This window comes from Dryobates pubescens, chromosome 4, assembly GCF_014839835.1.
Source record: "Dryobates pubescens isolate bDryPub1 chromosome 4, bDryPub1.pri, whole genome shotgun sequence".
Taxonomy (NCBI): domain Eukaryota; kingdom Metazoa; phylum Chordata; class Aves; order Piciformes; family Picidae; genus Dryobates; species Dryobates pubescens.
In genome coordinates this window covers 9,481,219-9,503,810 of record NC_071615.1, presented here as the reverse complement: position 1 = coordinate 9,503,810, position 22,592 = coordinate 9,481,219, and the positions used below count along the sequence as shown (strand labels likewise).

At 41.4% G+C, this 22,592-nt stretch overlaps 1 protein-coding gene across 1 annotated transcript in view; it reads right to left on the bottom strand.

The window, feature by feature from the left end:
• Positions 1 to 18,684, bottom strand: part of PDXDC1 (pyridoxal dependent decarboxylase domain containing 1) — a 28,526-nt gene extending 9,842 nt beyond the window's left edge. The window contains exons 1-14 of the mRNA XM_054180441.1: positions 18,374 to 18,684; positions 11,609 to 11,682; positions 10,996 to 11,061; positions 10,221 to 10,304; positions 9,188 to 9,334; positions 6,864 to 7,053; positions 6,061 to 6,129; positions 5,475 to 5,553; positions 4,594 to 4,678; positions 3,276 to 3,324; positions 3,067 to 3,168; positions 2,737 to 2,862; positions 1,491 to 1,541; positions 230 to 293 (exon numbers count right to left, since the gene is read on the bottom strand). Of these exons, the coding sequence (XP_054036416.1) occupies positions 230 to 293; positions 1,491 to 1,541; positions 2,737 to 2,862; positions 3,067 to 3,168; positions 3,276 to 3,324; positions 4,594 to 4,678; positions 5,475 to 5,553; positions 6,061 to 6,129; positions 6,864 to 7,053; positions 9,188 to 9,334; positions 10,221 to 10,304; positions 10,996 to 11,061; positions 11,609 to 11,682; positions 18,374 to 18,394 (1,207 nt within the window). The 5' untranslated portion in view covers positions 18,395 to 18,684. The remainder of the gene's footprint in view (positions 1 to 229; positions 294 to 1,490; positions 1,542 to 2,736; positions 2,863 to 3,066; positions 3,169 to 3,275; positions 3,325 to 4,593; positions 4,679 to 5,474; positions 5,554 to 6,060; positions 6,130 to 6,863; positions 7,054 to 9,187; positions 9,335 to 10,220; positions 10,305 to 10,995; positions 11,062 to 11,608; positions 11,683 to 18,373) is intronic.
• Positions 18,685 to 22,592: the final 3,908 nt, after the last annotated feature.

The following is a 22,592-nucleotide window of genomic DNA, read 5'->3' as shown; positions in this document are numbered from 1 at the left end:
CCTCAAGAAGGCAGAAAATTACTTGCCATGAAAGTTTAAACCACTGCAGTCTATCTAAAAAGAGAAGCTACCACATGTGTGGCTTTTATCACCAGATTACGACCAGCATTCACAAGCTCTTTCACTTGACCCAAGAGAAGTGCACTACAGAGCCTTTACCTCATCCACTTCATTTCACAAATTAGCAGCTGATAAACGTTTCAAGAGAGATCATATTTGAATCACATACCTCTATTTGAATATTCCCAGAAGAACTTGAAAACCACCACTGGTGAACTCAGCTCATCTTCAACCTTAAAAACCCCAACAATTAGCTACATTTGCACAGACTGATTGATTGATTTTTTTAAGATGCAACCCATGCACAATTCCTTAGACTGCCAAGCAAAACAGGCAACTTAGTGTGAAAATTGTCAGAGCAGGCCAAGCAATCCTGGGATTAGAAGTTAAGGCTAGGAGTGCAAGGAAAGTGTCTGTAAACACAGAAAAGTAAATCACGACTCAGTTGAAGCAGCACTGTATCGATTTAAGGCATGCAGAATTAAAATGTAGGCACTACAAAGAAATAAACCTATGCATCTTTATTAACAAATAGACTAGAATATTTTCATAGAATTATAGAATCAACAAGGTTGGAAAAGACCTCAAAGCTCATCAAGTCCAACCTGTCACCCAAGACCTCATGACTACTAAACCGTGGCACCAAGTGCCACTTTTACTTAGCTTTAATTATTTTCAGATATTAACATTAAATAAAATTCTCTTTGAAATTGCCCCAGAATCACTGGGCAATGTCCAGAAAGATCCAGCAGGAATAACAAGATGATACTTGATTCTGCTCTGGGGATAGGAGAAATAGACCAGCAACTTCTAGAACCAAGCTAAGGCTGCAATTCGGAATCCTAATCATGCAAGATTTCTTTCAGTAGAAGGGGAAAGTGCTGCAGCAATGTGAACTCCCAAGGCCATTAATACTCTTGAATACTAATACTCTTGAATACTAAGATGAACACATCAAGTGCCAACTAAAATTGGGAGTGTGGAGAAAAAGCCACCAAGCCATTGGAACAGGACACCCATTAGAAGCTGAATTTGGGATGAATACAGGAGATGCAGTTCTTACAACTCTTTCTAGTGTGAAAGCCTCAGCTGGGCTACTTTCTGTGTACAGTTTCCCAAGGTTCACAACACTACCTCAACAGTGGTGTAATAGGCAGCCAGAATGCATTAGAGAAGCTTATGGAAACTGCATGTTTTGCATGGGATAGAGTCAACCTCTGGAACGTTTCCAGATGTCGTTCTGTCAGCTCCACTGAATGCACAGCAATGGAATCAATACAATCATTGAACACCAGAACACAGTTACATTGCCAAGCATCTCTGAAACAGCAGCTATGATTCCAGATAATTGTTTTTAAAAATCAAACTATTCTTATCACTTCACAAGCAAAGAGTAAGCTACACAAGCAATGGAGTCAACAGCACCATACCGAAGTTTTAATGAAATCCAGGTTTTTCAGGTTTTCCAGCAACCTTTGACTCTACAGGACACAAGAGAAGGGAAACAAAAGAAAGAGAAAACACAGTTTTAGAAGTTGAAAATTACTCTGAAAAACATTTAATGGTTACAGATTCACAGAATACATTGGGGTGGAAGGGACTCTCAAAGGTCATCTTGTCCAGCCCTCCTGAAGTGAGCAGGGACACCTGCAACTAAAGCAGGCTGCCCAGGGCCACATCAAATCTGATCTCGAATGCCTCCAGGGTCAGGGCCTCAACCACATCCCTGGGCAACCTCTTCCAGTATTTTACCAATCTTCATCATAAAGAACTTCCTCCTTCTGTATAAGCTAAATCTACCCTGCTTCAGTTTAAAACCATTGTCCTACCATCATTTCTGACAACCTATGACACATCAGAGATGCATCCAGTTCTTACTTGTAAATGTAGAATGTAATGAAAAAATATTTCCTGGTTTAGATCTTTCCTGCTTTAGATCTTTCATGTCAACAGCTCCTTCACTAACCATTACAGAAAGTTGCCAGTTCCATTTTGCCTTCCAAGTGCTGTACCTCTAAAGGCTTTGCATATAAACAATGCATTTAACTAACATATTATATTGGGCCTTAATTTTCACTAGGGTAAGGACTCAACTTCACAAATAGTGCACTTGCCACTGTATCTGCAGAAATGTCTTTGAGTCCTTTTTGTCAGGCATTTCTCATTTCCTATCACTTAAATTCACTACAGTGCTAATAGGAAAATGAGAAAGTCTCTCTCTGAACAGCTTTCAAGCAGAATAGCTAAAATAGAGAAGTGACAATAACAAGTGATTATGCTCACTGTTTAGGAAGAACAAAGATGATGTATTTGTCATAAAAAATAATGAAATGCACAATGTAAAAGTACACTCCCCCCTTCTTGACCTTCATACTGTCTGTAACACAACATGACCCAATATGCTGTACTGTCAACAGCTGCAGGGTTCTGAGTTGATTCTTCTACAATGCATCACAATAATGTAAGAGATGGGTTAACAGCTGTTACAAAAACATTCCTAAGCACAATGGTGTCCTGTGATAGCCCTCTGGATATCACCTGTACTGTCATTGCCATCTGAACTTTGTTTCTTCTTAGAGACTCAAGCTGTTGGATGGTGAGGATTCCTAAGAACAGTCTCCAAACCATAGTCAAGCAAAGTATCCATAGACAATGTGCCAACGAGCTGCTGCTTACTAGTTGTGAGGCATGCTTTATCCTCTCCACAATCCCATCGTGGCCCAGGTACTGCAAGGAAAGCCACAGCGGCAGGGCACGGAGCTTCTCTACAGGCTGACTTGATGTCAGCCCAGCTGCCAAGGACTGAAGAAAAACAAACAATAATCAAACCACTATTAAATTCCCTGCAGTTATTCCACTTTTGCAGTTTTATGGGACATTTCACATCTTAAACAGGGGAGCATTTGCAAATTGTAACTTAGATTCTTATAAAGAACACGAAATGACACCACAATCCAAATGAAAGGGCCAAGATCTCGAGAAGGAGGAGCGAGATGGTGAACGTACCAAAGAGGGATCCTCGTGTCTGTAGAGCGTCACTGCAGGCACAGCCGGGAGACCCAGCCAAGAACCCAGAGTTAGAGTCATGCTGTCACACTTTGTAGCAGCCTGAAGTTTATTACAAGAAGCAGAACATAAGCTATGCAAATTCTGATTAGGTCATGACCTCAAAATCTAGAGCACACGATTATGTTTCTAGATACAGTAAAACATACCAGTACAGAAGAGGAAACATAACCCAGAGCCAAAGTTGCCAAATTCACACTAGAAAAAGAGAGTGGGTTTAGCACATATTTAATATGTATTAAAAGACAGCCTTTTAATCTTCAGTTTAAGAATTTCATGTTAATATGTAAAGGGAAACAATTTTTGTTTATGTATTTTTCATTAACACTGCAGTGGATGCTGCTGCTTGGTATTCTCAGACTTAAAACCCCAAAGCAAAAAATTATTTCAGACTAAAAGTTTTTTTAGTTCCAGCTTTGGGGAAATAATCTTCTGAAGTCCTATCCATAACTCAGCATCGATTTGATGCCAGAAATAAATAACATGCAAACATAAGACTACACACTGTGAAATATCAGGAGTAACAGAGCCTCTGCTCCAGGCTCAAAACTAAAAACCCCACAACTAGAGCACTAGATTCTTCATTAATATTGTCTAAGTTCTTGGCATTTATTTTCCTCTTCATTTAAGCCTCCTCACAGCCATGTTGCACAGTGCACTTGCAGCCGTCGTCTTGTCAACCCTCATTAAAGTGTCATCCCTTCCACACTCATTTCATTGTCAGCAATCACTCTGTAGCACCTCCCCTGCCTTGTCCTCAAAAGTTTTTTTATTCATATTGTGAGTTCTTCAAAGCAAGAACAGATCACAGAATAGCTCAGGTTAGAATGGACCTTAGAGATCATCTACTCCAACCTCCCTGCCATGGGCAGGGACACCTCTCAACTAGATTTGGCTGCTCAAGGCCTCATTCAACCTGGCCTTGAACACTCCCAGGGAGGAAGCATCCACAACCTCCCTGGGCAGCCTATTCCAGAGTCTCACCACCCTCCTACTGAAGAACTTCTTCCTAAGATCCAGTCTAACCCTACTCTCCCTCAGCTTCAAGCTGTTCCCCTTTGTTCTGTCTCTGGACACCCTCATGAAAAGTCCCTCTGCAGCCTTCCTGTAAAATCCCTTCAGGTAATGGGAGGCAGCTCTAAGCTCCCCCTGGAGACTTCTCTAGGCTGAACAGCTCCCTTGGGCTACCCTCACAGGAGAGGTGCTCTAGCCTTTGGAGCTGGATAAGATTACTAATGGAATCAAAGCAGCCACAAAAAGAGTGCCAAAATAACCATTCCAGCCACTTCTATATACGTGTAACCATTTGTACCTCAAAGCAAGAGGATTCTAAGCATGTAAAATGCTTAATGTGACAAAAATAAAGATGGTCCCATGGCTGCTAGCTGGTTGCCTGCAAACTTCTGTGCTGTTAGGTAGCCTTGTTAAGGACTGTGGTTATACAGAAACAGAGTTCAAGTTTCATACCCTTCTACATGGAGCCACATATTATACTGCTCACAAAGCTCCTTCAGCCGGCCAAGCTTATCTGTGTGCCCAGCACCTGGTGTCCCTTTGGCAAAAAGGAAAAGAGGCAATGACAAAAGATAAGCATGCAAACTAGGACTCCACACAAAAGCACCTGTTGTACTCTTGTCAGAACAGCCACACGAGAGCAGGAAATAGGGTGTTTAAATAGAGCCCATTACATGATATTTCTGTTTGGTTCATTGTGACATAAGCCACTGGAACTCTGAGGGAAACATAAGACACTTGTTTGGATGTCCATGTATGTTACAGTTACTTAGAAAGTTAGATGTCCTAGGCACTAGAAGATTCTGCAGCCTCAGATAAGAAATGCAGACATTTAAAATATGTACAAAGTATGTCCTCTACTAGAGGAATCTAAACCAAGATCAACAGCTCAGGTATTTTTTCAAGTCCAAAGCAGTAACAGCCACCTCCTTCATTCATACTTAAACCAAATTTTGTTCCTGCACAGTTGTGTTTAATTAACTTGGAAGAAAGTACAATTCTTAAAGCTGAAGTTGATGGCACATCCATCAAAAAGTTCTGAAGTTTCAAACTGCTTTTTAACAAGAGATTTGCACTCATTAAAATAACTTCTTGTCACGTTAACAGGTAAGCAGAACTACAGCAGTACAAGTCACCTTTGTATCAAGTATAGAAGAACCCCTCCTGACAAGCAATTATCGTGTGGTCATGATGTTATTTCCTGATATTTCTTAGCATGCAACTACTAAGCTTGCTTATGAAAAAACGATTTCCATTTTGGATTTTTAAAATATATATATATATTCACTACATTGTGTGCTTTTTTGGGGCTATTGTTTGGCCACAGCACTTACCAGCATTGGCCACAAGCAACAAAGGCAGTTTTCCAGACTCCACATCATCTTTAATTAGTCTGTCCAACAAAGCAACATCCTGTTATCAATAAGGAAAGAGATATGTATTTATAAACATTCCTCCAACTATACAGACTTGTTTCTGCTGAACTGGAAAAAGGCACTGAGTAAAAATGGACAGCATTCTGAGATTCTGGAAGACATTCTCAATGTCTGTCTTTGTGCCTTGCAGTTTCTTCTCAGAGTTAAAAATAACCTGAAGGTTGGATAAAGAAAGTGTGACAAATATAACACAAAACACATCACAGTTTGTAAGCACACCTCTGACTACACATTCTAGAACTCTTTGACTAAAAAGCACCTTACTATATGCCATTCAAAAAGCCTTTCAAATGGCATATACCAAGAGAGAAGCTGTTGGCTTTTTATTTCCATCTACAATTTGTACAGCTGTAACACAGAAGACCTAGAGGTCAAACTAAGAAATACCTTAAGCAGCTTTTCCTAACAACACACTTGACATTCATTTAATGAGGCTTTCCAGAAAAACAACAAACAAAAGAGCTCTTAAGGAAGACAAACTTACCATTTGGTGCTGAGATCCAAACATGGTGTTACAAGGCACACGGCACATGCAAGAAAGGGGCAACCCTAGCTGCAATAAAAGTGATGGAATTTCAGCCCAGACAGACTCATTTCAAATGTTCACAGAGAGAGTGACACAACAGATAGTAAATATAACAATAAAAACTGAACATTGCATTATAAAGTAAGTTTCCTGCTGAAACTCATACCCAAATTAATAGCAGAGAAAAGAAAGCACAGGAGAAAGTAGAAAAAGCAAGACTCAAGTTTTGGTTAGCACATCAACTACATCAGTTTTTCCTAGTAAGATATCTGTACCCTGTACCACAGACCAAGCTTAGTTCTCTTTTTCTTGGCCACCCCTGCAATTAATACACAGGGCACATGTTTGCTTAAATGTTGTATGTGCTGTGTGAAGCATTCCACTGGAGGCTCACAGTCACTTTACTACTGAGCAGAGAGCAATCTGCCTACTTTGACCATACAGTGCAGATGCTGGTAAATGTAGAGTTCTTCCTTTGATATGGAGGGAAAAAAGAGGGAGGCTTCTGCATCATTAACAAGAGGGGCTGCTGAGGAATCAAGGCCTCTTATATTTTGATCTCAGCAGTGGAAGTTGCAGGCAGATGAGTGGATCTGAAAGAGAACTTTGACTGGCCCAAATCAATTCACAATGCTGCTGGCAGCAGCGTGCCAGACTGCTCTGCAAACACCACTCTTGCAGGAAGAGGCTGAACGTACTGTCAAAATTTCCATTTCAAGTATGCAGTATGAAGCCAACACAGACCAACTGTATGGCTTTACCTGATTGCAGAGAGCTTGTCCCAAGCCTATTCTAGCTGCAGAGCTAATGTAGATGACGGGCTGCTTATTGCAGAGCACGTTAAACCCTTCTACTGTGTAATCCTCATAGCGCGTGTGGATAACAAGCCGACAGATCTTCAGCAGGCCTTGGCGATCATCTTCATGGTAATATGCTGATCCATTCTCATACCTGCAAGAACAGCTGAGTGAATCTTACCAATAAAACACCAGCTTAGTGACTACAGTAACACTGACCAGCAAAGCAGCTCATGAGAGGACAAAGAAGGTACATAAAAAACCCTTCTGTTTTCCCAGGATTGAGTAGAGCAGGAGGAAACTTTGATGAGACAACCTGAGATTAACCAGAGGGAAGCCTCGGATGTATTCTTATTTAGTCTGAGATATAAAGAAAGCAAAAATATCTGAGTTCCTAAGGATTACCCTGACTGAGTTCAAAACCTTGCTTGCTAAGAGCAGAGTCCAGGAGGAAATGCACAAAAGTTTTCATCTGTTTTAACAGACATGTAAATTCTGAACCGGTCATTTGGAAGTGAATGCAATTTGAACTTCTTTTGGGTAGTGCAGCTGGAATAAGACACATGAACTAAGGTCAATGGGCAGGAGCTGACAGACTTTCCTATGAAATCACAAACCCAGATATTTTGTAATACTCAAAATCACTGATGTCACTGGTATTTGAGAGCTGGAAAGTAAGACTGCAATTCAGTACAATTCCTTCAGCAGATGTGTTTTTCTCCAGCAATATTTTGATGACTTCACAGCTATTTTACCTTCAATCTGATTTATTAGCCATGTTTCCTTTTGGCTCAAGGGAGGTGGGTGGGTGTGTCTGCTCCTCTCTCCACCTTTTTTAACCCTTTTAAAATCCCAACTAAGATCAGTGCATTAACATTTGTCGTAAAGAAACAAAGCAAATAAACCAAAGAAGAGCTAAGGTGCAAGTGTTCCACTCAGTGTTCCCTCACCTGCCTTAGCTACAGCAAGGGAATCAGCAGGAGTGACAGCAGCAGGCATGCCAGGTTGTTAGGCAGCTTGCAGGCTGGATTGTGCTTTTAGCATTTGTGTAATACCTAAGTCAGTGGTCTTGCACAATGCAAGAGTGGCATTTATCAACAAATTTACATACAGGCCCTGATCACTGACTCTGATGCACAAACACTGCTGAGTATTGCAGATTTAAACTCCAGAATAACCCAGGTCCAAACTTTTACTTTACCTTTACACAACAGTTCTGTAATCTAATATGGGCAAAGGGAGTTGTCCATAGCCACAGAAAGAAATATTTGTTCAATACTGTGGCCTATGGGTCACAAAACTTTGGAGACCACAGTCCAATAGATACCTGGCATTAATCACAAAGATCACTTTTTACTCAATTCAGAACAGCAATATTTCGTTTTATTAGCCGTGCCATGTAGAAACATCACTGACACTACAGATATGCACACATTCATCATTTATCAATAGCTAGATTACCTGCAACTTCTCAAATTTCATCATTGCACGAGGTTTCAACATCCTTAAGTCCAAGACAGGTAGAGATAATAATTGCATTTATAAAGTAATTGCTAGAGCTGAGCCCATCAATGTAAGACAAATGCTTTGCAACTCTAACTAAACTTGGGGTCATTTCAGTTGTATTTTTACCATTGCATCTTGCACTGTGCTAAAAATATTCAACAGCATTCTCCTCCCTAGCACTGGTGAGATTTTCTGAAAGATACAGTATCAAGGGAAAGAGAAAGTTTCCTTTTTTTTCCTCTTCAGGAAGATTAAAAAAGAAGAATTTCTCTAATCAGCGAGTCGTGAATCCCCCCCACACACACTCCAACACCTCCACACAGCTGATTTCCTTTCTTCTTCTCTACACTACACGATGAAGGAGGTATTTATGAAAGATTTTGCTGTACTGGAAATTTCAGAAACATCACACACCATAACTGGAAAAATAATTACATCCAGGAAGACTAAAGCACTCCAAGCCTCAGCAACATAACATATGTCTCAAGAAACCACAATTTAGTTAAACATTTGATGGGCAAACACTTGCCTACAGCTGCACTTTGGCCCTTAGCTCCACCATATGCAGCTTATAAAAGGATTTTTATGGCAACTGTGTTATTAATAAGTTCCTGCTGTTCCACAAGTAGTGTCTCTTTTCCCCTTTATGTGATATTTCAGGTATTTCAAAGAGCATTTTTAAGTTTGTGGCACCATGGTTTCTTCTATGGACAGTCCAGTCACTCATATTTTTAACAAGTTATCACTTCCTAGTCATATTTAAATTGTTTACAGGGACTCACCTGAAAAGCCTGCAGAGCCAGAGAGTAGTATCAGAAAGGATCCTTGTTGTAAGTTTTCTCAGCCTTTCCCTGTCCAGCACTGATATATAAGCAGCCAAACTATGTCCCAGCAGAGCCATGTGACCCTGCTCACCAACATTCTGAAGTCTGAAAGCCAGAACAGAATCAATGACAATTAAATACATGCCATAAACATTACAGTTCATTTTAGGTTTGCATGTTTTCACTGGAGAGCTGCAGCACTTGTTGACATTCAGTTTGAAATACTTAGAGAGCAGCACAGTACCCCAGTCACCTTCCTGCCAGTGTGCATTATGGGCTGAAATACCAGTGCAGACAGAAGCATCTGTGCTTCACTTGGCCATGCTGCTTACACAACCACCTCAGCTTCCTCTTGTGCCAATCATCCAGCCTGAGCTGGAACTAAGCACTTTGTTTGACCTGGGACTTTGAAGTGCACTAAACACATAACTTCTTTCTTCACGCAGAGCGCTCAGGAGACTGATTAAAAGTATCTTTAGAGGCATAACTTTCATTAGTTTGGGGGGTGGGATGGTGGTGGTGTGTGCTTGGGTGGTGGTTTTCTGTTGTTTTGATCCCCATAATGGTTTTCTAATGTTAGCTTTCAATAATCTTCTGTGGACTAGTTAATATTATTTCAATTTTACATAAAACTTAAAACAAGTTTTAGTCCCATTTTTTCCACTCTTTTTTCTTGTTTGTTTTAATAACCTGCAGGGAGAGATGTTAGAAGAATGTGTTGGTGTTCAAAGTTTGTAAGACTTTCAGACCTTTGAGAAAGTAGAAGAAAGTGAGCTGTCATATTAGAAACAATCCCCTTGCATAATGCAATTTAGCAATTGGTAATGAAAGCTTTCTAATTTTAAGAAGGTCAAGCCTAATGCACTATTTTGGTTGACAATATAATGTAAGCTGACTTGAAACATGGTTGCACAGTATCTTTACACTTTGGAACACTTAAACATCAGAATGTAACAAAATCAGGTATCGAAGTGATTCACGTTTGTTTTACCGGTAGGCCTGTGAAGCTTCCTCTTCCTCCTCTCCGTGCATCAGGTTCTGAACTAACTGAAGTATGCTCACCATATCCTGACCACTGGTGTACCAGGGAGGGGGAAAAAAAACACACATTAGAAAGGGGGTAAGAAAAAAAGAAAAGAAGGTAAGGACTAGCACCTAACAAAGAGCTGTTTGGGACACTGCATGGTAAGGCATGGAGACAGTGCTGCACTTTCACAAAACACTGAGTACAGCAACAAACGGTTCCTTGCTGTCAGAAAAACATGAAGATGAGGTAGCTGGATCAACTCAAGACCCTACTTAATTACAGTAGGACACTTGAAAAAGTATGAACTCAGACTCATACAAAAAAACCAATCTACTGAAATCTGAATATTTGGACTGAAAAATTTTTACTTGAGAACATTTGATTGCTTGTTTCTACACAGCAAATTAAGGTAATAGGTAAAGATCCAAATTTCTCCTCATATGATCCAGCTTCAGCTCAAACATGGCACACCTTCAAAATTACCTGGAAATAGCAGTTCAATATTTCAGTTACCAAGGACAAGTAATCTTTTTTTCTTTTCCTATGTAAGCATGGGAATTATTTGTACCATTGTATAACTTTTTAACTCTCTATGAGCATGGAAAAAGTCAATCTAGCACCTGGCCTGGCAAATGTTCCTGTTTGCATTAATAGAGAAGCTGCTTGGAATACTAATGCTGCATGCATTTTGCAGGTTCTGAAGAGTAAAGAGCATTATCCAAAAACTGCAGTTGCCTACCTGCCTTGGAGTGGGCCAGGAATATCCTTACGTGAATACTTCTTTTCATTTTCCTCCTCCACTTTTCTAAGTTAAAGACACAAGAATAAACTGTGCATTTAATTTGTGTTTTAGAACACCAAGCACATAGCCAACTTTGACTTGCAGAAATGCATGCTGACAGGTTGTCAGCCAAATAAATTGCAAAGCTTCATAAATAAATCAGATAAGAACAATATGGAAGTTTAGCTCAGTCTGAATTAAAGCATTCCTGGTTTAGGGGTACGACTGGGGGTATTTGACAGAAAATATCAAAGACAGAAGAATCTCACGTACAGGAATTAAAAGTTATCTTGCACTGCAATAATAAAACAATTTATCACCCCAGAAAAAACAGACTCAGTTCACTTGCTCTGAATGTTACACAACATGCATGAATATTTTCTTAAGTTACTTTTAAAATCCATCATTTGAGAAACAGTGGTGTTCTGTGTCACTGTGAGCTTCAAAATGACAGTGTGACCTGGAACTACTGAGCAAATGAGTTCTTCCCTGCTTAATGACAGCGACACTGACAGTCCTTCCTCTAGCAGACACAGCTATTGTTTTTGTAGTTGTTATCCCTTGCACATACCTTTGATTGTCTTCTAGCATCTTCATTGCTTCATTCAGATTCTTCCCCATTTCTGCTAGAGTAGGATCAACCATCTATCAGGGAAAAAGAGAACAACTCTTAAGAGAAGACCAAACCACATTTATCTTAAATGATGTTCCCACAACATTCTCAATACAAATTCATGCATCAGAGTCTGTGTATACTTATTTAAAAGTAACAGTATGTTGAATATCTTGAATATATACAAAATGAGAACACACTACTAACCTAAAATAACCCAAAAGAAAACTCAGTTGTGATGTGGATTTCATTACTGATAGATCTAATTTTTTCTCCACAAGGAAACTCAGAACTTTTCCTGATGAATAATGAAAGTGCATCAGAAAGCAAGAAGGATCTGAGAGGCACAAGCAAGAAGGATCAAGTAACTGCTTGTTATGGTTTAGCTACAAAATTGAGTACATGCCAAAACATCCCCCCCAAAAAAACCCAAACCCTAACAACAACCAAACAACAACCACCAACCAACCAAACCCCACCAATAAGCCCTCCACAACAAGAACAACAAAGAATAAAATGTAAAACAGTAAATAAATCTAAGGGCCACCTAATCTGTCCACAGACCATGGAAAACAGATTGAGACCCTAAATACAACCACAAGTCTTTCAGAGGCAAAACTCATTTAGCAGTTATCCTTTTCCTTCATCTCAGAACTCCTCTTTCTGCACTGAAAAGAAAACCGCGACCATACCCTGGTGACTCAAGAGTCAGCTCTTATGATGTACAGACCATTAAAAAGAAGCAACCAGAAATTAGCTTCTCTGCCGTAATAGTAAGAGCTGAGGGAAACCAAGCAAAAATTCAGCACCCCCCCAATGACAACCTATCACCAAAGGAGAGAGTGATCAGTAGATAACTAGAAGACTGTTCTTACATGAGAAAGTAAGTTGTTTGTGAAGCTAATGACTGGAAAATTTGACCAAGGCAGGCTTTAGGTTACTGAGCATTTTGGTGCAAATTCAGGGGGAAATTTGAATAAATTCACAGTTCATTTATTTTTTTTTTCCCCCTCAGACTGCCAGTTCCACTAAGAGATATTCAAAGCTATTCAAACAATGATTCCTAGAAGAATAGTTTTCAAAATATATAAAAAACCATCTAGTTAAAATAGTATTGTAAATCTGGGGTTTTTTCCCCTATTCTTGGTACCTTTAAAACAATTTTTAACCTGAACTTACTGGAGAGATGCACTTTGACTAGGCAAAAAAGTGACCAGCAGCAGGAAGTTTAAGACTGACAGAGAAAAGGCTTATCTTCCAGCAGCTGCAGCCCTCTGGCTACAGCATATAGGTCCAAATCCCAATTGCAATGATGAAACCAGGTGACAACAAACACTTGCTAAAAAGCCTGCCAGGACAAAAGACTTTTATGAATCATAGCAGTTATTTCCCCTGAATCAGTGATGAGTTCAAAGATGGCTAAACAGCCTTTTCTGAAGAACAGCTTTTCATTGCTGCTCACTGAGACATGCAACAAGCAAACCCATTTGCTCATGTAGATGCAGACAGAAAAGCATATTTAATCACAGTAGGTAGTGAGATTAATTCACATGAGGACTTTATTTTAATCCAGAGGACTGATCAAGAAAAGGAAGTTGAGAGTTGCCGTATGTTCACAGACTATTGTTACCAAAATATTTAAGGATTTAACTCATATTACAGCAAGTGGTAGGTGGCTGGAACAATCAGTAGCTGAGCATGGTCACACTGGATCATTTCAAAACTGATAGCTCTCTGTATTCTGTTGCTTTACAAGTGGCTGGTAACAAACACTTAGGGGAAGAACAAAAAAACCCTACAGTAATCAGCAATATTTTCCCACACCAGCTCTCAGCATTTAGCAAAAGATGTGTTTTTACACTGCTGGCTTCTATAATATCCACTGGCTACAGGGGCCACAACTTAACTAAGCACTGACTGAAAAAGAAGTACAAATACAAATAGCTCAAGACTTCATCACAGAGATTTAAAAAAAGAAGAAAAAAAGTAACAACACAGAGAGCTAGAAGAGAAATATAAATATTATCATTGGCAATATTTCCACACATTTTCAGTTGTTTACAGAGTGGCACTGCAAGGAAGCTCTGGAAAAAAAAAATAAATAATCAGTTTTGCTCTTGGGAGTCCTTAAGGGAGTAACTGATTAGACGTAATTTACTGATTGTGACTATCCCACACACTTTAATTCAGGTTGCTATAAAACATGATTAGTGGCTGGAAGGCTGTTACTTGCTCAAACCTTCCTCAGGATCACATCAAACAGATCTGTGGTAGATGAGGACTCGATGCAGCGACACTATAAAAAGGGCTCCGAGATGCTTTTGTTTGCTGCTAACACAAAATTCACCTGCTGAATTACATCAGATGTTAAAACCTTGTGAGTCACCCTGTCTCACTTGCTAGTAATTACGCATGCAGGAAACCTTTCTGCCAATACACTGGCAGAATAAATACATAAAACACGGTTTTAAAAGTCCTAAGACACATAAAATGCTAAGGAATTCAGAAAGTCTTTGAATTCAGATGTGAGCTTATTTGGAAAACTAATCCCTTCTGGGTTTTTACCAAAGTGGTTATGCAGCAACTTAATTTTTCCTTTGAATTCTGGGAAGTAAAAAAACCCCTTTTACAGCTGCACACTGAACTTTTTATGTGCTTCCTCCTCATGGAGGTGGGAAGCAGAAAACTACATACTTCTTGTAAACATTAAAGATAGGTGTGGCATACGTTGCAACAATGAACCACGGGGTTAAAAAAGGTTTGAAAATATGCCACAATGAAGTAGTGTATTGCTTTAGTCTGTGAGATCAAGTGTGGCTAAAATCCAACCAGTAATAAACTGAGTAATTTTTCTCATGTTCTTTCACTCTTTGTAAAAATTAGGCTGGTGGATGGCTTACTAAATAGTGCCGCCTGAAACACAGGACAGCACATTTTTTGAGAGGATTAGAACAGCTGCATGAAATGTCACACTAGCCTTAGTTTCTACATTCAGTCCTGCCCCTGGAATCATAAGATCTGACTGACCACAATTAGGTGACCAGGAGAGCCGTAAGACATGCAGTATCCTTTCAAGCTCTGAGAAGGCACCAGCCAGTTTCTCCTCTCCAAGTGTCCACTCAGCATCCTATCACCTCCTTTCTCCTTAAGCCCCTGCAAGATCACACCATTTGCTACCCTGCTTTGACTTTCTTCATTTGTTGCCTTCAATGTGTTCACCATGCCTTCAACAATTCACTAAGATCAACTTGGACTAGGTTTGATTTGTGGTTACCTCCCTATGTTGTAACTTATCTGTTACTATTTTTAAGCACTTTGAACTACAATCTGTATCTGGTTTTACAGGCAGCATATCACACCTTTGGGGAGGGTAAGGGGCCATTCTCCAGTTATGATAAGACTGAACATTAACTACAAATTCAAAAAGAGGAACGTTTCTTCACATACCAAGGCTTTAAAATCTTCATGTTTGTGTTGGTTTAAGCTGACTGGCCCCACCAGGAGGGATGAGGGGTGGGAAGGGGACAGGGCTACCCCCCTGCCCAGTGGCACAAAGCAACAGAGCAAGTTGGATCATATATTCTACACCATTGTCTCAACATCACATTCTGGATTTCCTGGCTCCTATCCTCTCTGCCCACCCAGAGGGGAGGGGGTGGAGGAAGGAGAAAACCCCTCTGTTGTAACTGGACTGCAGGGACTCTGCTGACAATGCCAGCAGGACAATTGCATTCCCATAAGCTGCACTCCTAATGTAAGAAAGGTCCTACACAAAGTACTGTGCACCTCAAGAAACTCACAGCAGTAGGGCATTGTGTACTTCACCAGAGGAAAGCCTTGTTCTCACACTACATTGTCCTATTTGCCTACAAGAAAGTTCTATCACCAAAACCCAAAGCCTGTTCTCAGCAGTCATCTCAAACAGTATCAGTATTCCTCAACCAAAAGAATAGTGCCTATAATTCTCCAGGCTAAGAAAAGTTTTAAACCAGCAAATCAAAACACAGCCACTTCATGACTGCTTGGCTTGAATGAAATGGCACAGTGTCACCACAGGGCTGCTGCTCATAGGTATTTGTTCTTTCCATCTTTGTCTGTCCCCGGATATGCAGCAGGACTCACACGCAGGTCTGATGTCATAGGTCTGCCATAAAGTTTCAGGATGTTATGAGAACTAACACAGTAACAAAAGACAGAAGTCATCGGCTGAGCATGAAACCAAATACAGTTTCTATATGTTTAGGGAAAAGATTGCTGCAGAGACAGGGAACATTTATAATGAAAGAATTTGCCCTGTTTTACCATCAACACTGTCCTCTAACTTGAAACTTAAAATACCAAAACCCCACAGATGACTGGTCTCCCCCCTAAAAAGGGGGGAGGGAGGAGGGAATAAATCATAGATCTGTCAGCCAAACTTGTGAAATTTAACACAGGTTTCCTGAAGACCTTACATTTGATGCTCACCCCACAAAAGATTCCTCAATTTCAGATGAAATTAACTCAAACCACATCACTTATGACAGACATTAATACATTTTAAAAAAAAAAAAAATTAAAATCCCCAAACATTTGCCTAATAAACCAAAAGCAATTTGCAAAATCAAACTATGAGGTGGTTGGTGTGCAACCTGTGTGTCAGATTCTACGATCTTCTTTACAATTCTATCACACAATGTTTTCAAATACTGGAAAAACTTATCTTTCTCCATTTGCAAGAACCTGATGGCTGCAGCCATTCTACATCATGATGCATTACAGCTAATTAAGTGATTCTACCAGCATCCCTTTGTTATGGAAAATACATTTCGACAAATGTTTATACAAGTTAAAAAGTCCTTATCACTGATGTCTAAATAAGATGCCTGTATAAATGCATGAGAAAATCCATGGCTCAAATGCAAGACAGTCTCAGATGGCTATGATAATATTTAAATAAGCACAAGATAAAAGGATACATGCTCTCTGAGGATAAACATACCCCAGGGTGGATGAGTTTCAAATTTATTGTGGGAGAACACTTCTTATATAGCATGCTCTAGACTAGATAAAGAGCAGACTGTACAGACTTACAACTATTTTAACCAAGACTATTTCAGGAGGACACTAACTGCTAAGTGTCTAGAAGACAGCAACTGTATTGTGGCATATTAGTATAGGGAACACTGAAATGTGGATCAGATGTGAAGAAAAAAGCCAGAACAAGAGAAGGAGGAAATGGAATGGTAACTCTTTATATAATTCTATTGGCATATACTGAAAAATCAAACATACAGGTTTTTGCAAGGCCCTCATCATTGTAAACTATTCTTTACACTAACAAAACAAATAACCACTTCTATTTTGTTAAGAAATGCAATTCTTACAGAATGTTTTTGTTGCTTATGATGACCTAGTCAAACAGTTTCTAAGCACTCTGTCAGTACTACAGGACAAAGACTTGGCCCATATTAATCTTCTTGAAACAATTACATATTGTACCACTATTCTGATTGAGTGTATAGAGAGGGATAGACCATGTTCCTAACTAGTATGTTCAATTAAGTTTTACTTAACTGAAACTTTTCAGAACAAACAGCAGTCACTGTAACTTTTGTCAGCACTAGTAAAGAGCTTTAGCTTTCAGAAGCTACCAAATATGCTCTTTAACAATGTATTATTTATGCAGCTTGTAACGTATCAAACCATTTTGCTACAAACTCATTAATCACATCAGAAAGGCACTTCCTGAATCTCCTTACTATTCATTTCACTAGAGCACATCTCATTCAAACTTGCCTAGACAATTCCAATGATCACATCGAACTGAACATACTTTGTAAAGGGGAAGAATGCATTAACATCTCTTTAGCGTATGAGGTGTAAATTCTTTCAAACGTACACCATTTGCAAAGCCATACAGCAACGGTGACAAGCTATGTACCAGTGGCCAATCCATCCTCACTTCTAGGGCAGGTCTTCTGAATTACACGGCAGGTGCCACAAAAGACAGAAGTGTGGCAGGTCCCAGATGATCAGATGCTGACTGACTCGGTGACAAACGCAAAAGGTGTCAATCACGATATTACACAATCAATATTTGCTTGTACAGTACATGGTACATATGAGAGCAAACACCAGGCAGCAAACGCCTCCATCATAAAATTTTTAAAAAAATATTAACAATCAAGTAATAGTTTCTTATCTATGCCGCCGAAGGCAAACACTTCCAGGAAACAAGCTCCATCTTCTTTTTAAGAGAACAAACCAAAGACCCCGTTCCCAAAGCATTCCCTGATAGTTATTCTGACTTTCTATGGATCCGGAACACGGAAATGGGAGGCGTTCACACAGGCGACCAAAGCCACACGCTGAGGCCGGGGAGCGAGGGGAGCACGGCCGTGGGCTTCACTCGTGACTGAAAGCCTCATGAGACAAAGTTGACTCAGGCCTGTATGACACAGTTCCCGGTGCGGAGGCGGGCTGGGAGACCCGGCGGAGCCGCTACACCGCCGCATGCCGAGGTGCTGGGGAAGCACCGCATCGAGCCCCCACCCTCTCATGACCTAAGTCCCCTTCTCTGGACCCCGAAGCGTGGCCACACCGCCCCGTCAGCGACGCCACCTCCATGGCCCGCCCACCCCTCAGGGCCTGCTGCGCCTCAGCACCCCTCCACCCTCAGGTGCCCTGGCTGCCCGGGCCGCGCCCTCCCCTGCCGGCCTGGCACCGCTGCGCCCTGCAGACCTTTTCCAGAGAGGCGTCCATGGCCAGCGGAATCTCCGGTGCGCGCCGCCTCCCTACCGGGCACTTCCGCCTCAGCCCTAGCCGGCTCCACGCTGGCAGCGCTGACGAGGCCGCGGCGGGAGGGGCGGGGAACGCGCTCACCTAGGGAACGGCGGCAGGCCCGCCCCGTGCGCAGCCGGGTCCACGGCTGCAGGCGGGCAGGGAGGATCCGGGGCGGTGGCACTGCGGAAGGTGCTGTGGGGCCATGCGCCTTGACAGCACGGGCTGGAGAGAGCGCAGCCCGCTCCCCTTTTTCCGTACACCGCCCGCTGCCGGTTCCACACACACGCACCCCTCACCCCTCCCGGTCCAGCTGGTGGAACAGCCCCGGAAATCGACTGGGGAGGTGACAGGTACTGGCACATGCGCAGTGAGCGCGGCCCGGGCGGCGACGGGCGCTCACGGAGAGTCGAGTGCATAGACTCTCCTCCTGTGCCTCGCGGGTTCGAGTCCCTGCAGCCGTGGGTCGTGGCAGCCCGGTACCTCGAGAGGCTTCTGCATGGCTTTAGCCTTCAATAATCTCTGTTGTCACCTTGGTGTGGTCAGTTCGGCCTACAGGGGCTTGTCACGGTGGCACCAAAATCCTTCCTCCACGTACGGGTGCCGCAGGGGACGCTGCTCAGCCCCAGGAAGCTTCGTCTAGACTTGCCAGAGTCCCCAGAGGCACTTATCCCGGCCAACGGGCCGACCCACTCCACCGGGCTTTCCGCGGCTTCCCGCGGCGGAGACAACGAGAGGAAGGGTGGGGAAGGGCGGACGCACCTGCCTGGCGGCTCCCGTCGGACGGGCAGACCCCAGAAAGCCAAACCCAGCTTTCCAGAACGTTTTTTCTGTTCTTTCAAGCTGGGATAATTCCCTGGTACATGTTTCTCATTCTTCTACCGCTATTTGTGTTTAATAGCACGACTTGCAGATAGCTGTTAAGGTTCTATTTTTTCGCACGGCCGTACTCGGACAGCACGTGGGCCCTGGCACTGGGTGTCTCGCAGACACTGGGCCGCTCGCTGCATTTTGTTGTTAAAGCCTGTTTCAATCTACGAGCCATCCGTGGCTATTCATAGGCGCTCCTGGAAGACTTCGTCATGGTTTGAAATCCATTAAACGCAGTTATTAGTAGACCAGGGTGTGAACTTCCACCTCCTGCCTGGAGAGGGTTCCCTAAGTTCAGGCCTGAGCCATCGCCAGGCTCGACGGGCAGCTCTCGGGTGCGCCTGTTTGCCTTTGTGTACCACACAACACTCCCTGTCCGGAAGGAATTCAGATGAGCTCTGCGGCAATGGTTCTGTGCCTACAAAGCTGTGTGCACGGGTCTCTTCAGTAAACTTCCATCGCTTCTGGCTTTCTCCTCAAAGTGCCTCAGCAGCAGAGGGCAAAGCAGAGGACCCACGTGGGGTGGTTGCCCACGTGGAAAACGGAGGAATCGCATCAGCCCTGCTCAGGGCGGCAACAGAAACTGGACTGCAAACCAGCAAAAGTGGAAGCAAAAAGCCATAGCTTACTAATCTAACCGAGAGAAAAAAATACGATTTTTTTATCTATATAGATATAAATTATGCAAGCAGCACCTAATTTTCACTTGTCTCTTAATGGTTGCAACAACAGTGCACAGTGCATCCATGATGGACTTTAGACCAAAGCACAGGAGACACAGTGGATTACAGTTTAGGATTCAGGTTAGGTTAGTTCAGCAAATAAACTCTACAAACTGTATAAACTGTACCTACACTGAGAATATACAGGAATGCAGCGTACTCCTAATGTATAACCTCAAAAACTATTCAAGAAGAAGAGACTTTAGAGAAGACTAGTATCTGTTTCAAAAATAAACATGAAGAAATAATAGGTGAGACAACTAAACCAAGGCAATCGTTTAATTTAAACTGGATGTGTAAGGAGTGATGGGTAATCTTTTTACCTGGTGTTAGGAGAGCTGCATTTTGCGCTCCTGACAGGGAAATCCTTCAGTGTGTTTACAGAGAAACCAAGTGAAGGAGGAAGTCAAAATCCAGATGTTTACTCTTGAAATCCTATCTGATTGCATAAGCAGTGAATTGTTCAAGGGCCAAAGGGATCACAAAAAGGAGTACTTAGTAGCAGTATGATGTAATAGCAAAGTAATATATCTGTTGAGAGGTACTGATAACTTTGTGGCATGCAAGTACCTAAAAAGATAGCTGAGTTGGGCTAGGCAGCTTTGGGCTTCTGCTTCTGCACACATGCATAGCTTTTCGTTTTAGGCTGATTTGTTAGGCATGTTGTCTAATACCTTTGCTGAGTATAGGTCACATCTTCCACCTAAGGTGGGTTATCTTTGACAAGATGATATTTCTCTTAGAAAGTGTTATTATCAGTGATACTTCATGTGATGGGAATTAATTCAGTTAGTTTATTTCCAGTTTGCATGTGTCTAATATGCAATTTTATCTCGCATGGTTTCTCTCTTGATCTCGGGTGTAATAATGGGAGCCTGTTGTGAGCTTGTGTTTTCCTGGGATCAAGAGGATTTGAGATAAACTAGTTTTTATTTTAAAGTTTTGGAATGCTGTATGTGGAGGGTTGAGCAAGCAGGTTTTGAAGCTGTTCTGCTTGTCAGTTCTAGAATTTGGATTTTATGTCATTATTTGTGAAGATAAAAAAAAAATCACATTGATTGTGGTTTAAATAAATGAGGTGCCCTTTTCCACTGACTTCAGTGGTGTGTAGGCACCTCAACTCCTTCAAGGATCTGAGCCACTTGTGGCGATTCAACAAAGTCTATTCTATTTCATGGGTGTAAAAGGTGCTTTCATTGAATCTGTTCCACTGCCACACCACTGGTGAATTATATGGTAGTGGAAAAGAGAAGATATAGCACCTGTTCAGTATATTCCAAGTGAGCTATGGTGTCAACAGTGAGAGCCAGGTCAGAAGGTAAGATGTGATGCAGCACTGTTAGGTAGTTGGAACACTATTTTTCCTTGTAATTATACCAGCTTTTCTTTTAAAGCTATTGTAATATGTTTTGAGAAGAGTTTGGAAGCATAACACAGCATTGAAGAGAGTGAACATTTAATCTTTGCATTGTTTTCTTATTGTAAATATTTTACCTCTAAGTATGAGCAGAGGGAAGAAATTCTGAAGTAGATACAAGGTGAGGCAAGCAATTTGCTTATCTCCAAGCTAGGCAAAAACCCCCAAATCATTGGATAAAATATTTGAAATATTCCTTCCTCCAACAGCTTTTCTCTCACTCCATGGTTTGATTAGTGTAGGAAGCTTAGGTACCAGGAGTCACGTGGAGTCAGCATAAGTCAGGAGCAGATATTAATGCCTTAAAATGCACAGTCTTTATATACAACACGCTGTCACTCAGCTCTGTTTGACTGAGAGCCCTGCAATGCACCACTGATGAGGGCTGTAGTGCCTTTTATCTTCAAAAAGACCCCCACTCTAGTGGTTAGTTAGAAGTGCCTTTGACACACTTAGATGAGCACCTGTTAAAATGGTTAGTTGTAGAGAATTGTTTTCAGCCTGTTCTTTCCAGAGGCAGCCATCTCACTTTCAGAAACACAATCCCTTGTTTTAAGAAGATTCTGGTATAAGTAGCAGGGTTTGGTTTGAATTTCTGCATACACAAGAAAAAAACATATTTGTGCTGCCTCAGAGCTGAGCAAATTAAGAACTTTAAGGATTTCTCAGATGCAAGAAGAATGATAGATTAGGGGGGGAAATAGAAGGAGAAACTGTGATGCAATGTGAACTTCCCTTCACACTGTGGAACTGTATGGGTAGGATAGAAAAGGATAGGATATAAAACTATTCTTATGGAGGATGATTCTAAAAACAGTGCCTGCTATATCCTAACAAAACATACGGTTTCTATTGACCTTCTGTGAGTAAATGATCCATTGATTTTTACAGAAAAGCCTTACATGTATGAGTAACTGGAAGGAGCACTGCAAGTGTGAAATAAATAGTGTTCAGTGGTATTTTTCATTCATGGCTGAAACAAATGTTCACATATTTAAACATTTGTTCACCCATCTGGTAGATGTGCTTATGTGTCTGATGTCAGGTGACTGTGAAGACTTCACTGTGCTTAGAGTTTTGTATTTAAAATGAGCTAAAATTGTGTGTTTGACAAACTCCTAGCACAGAGGCTCATGAAAATGATTACAAGTTTACAACCTCTAAGCTAAGG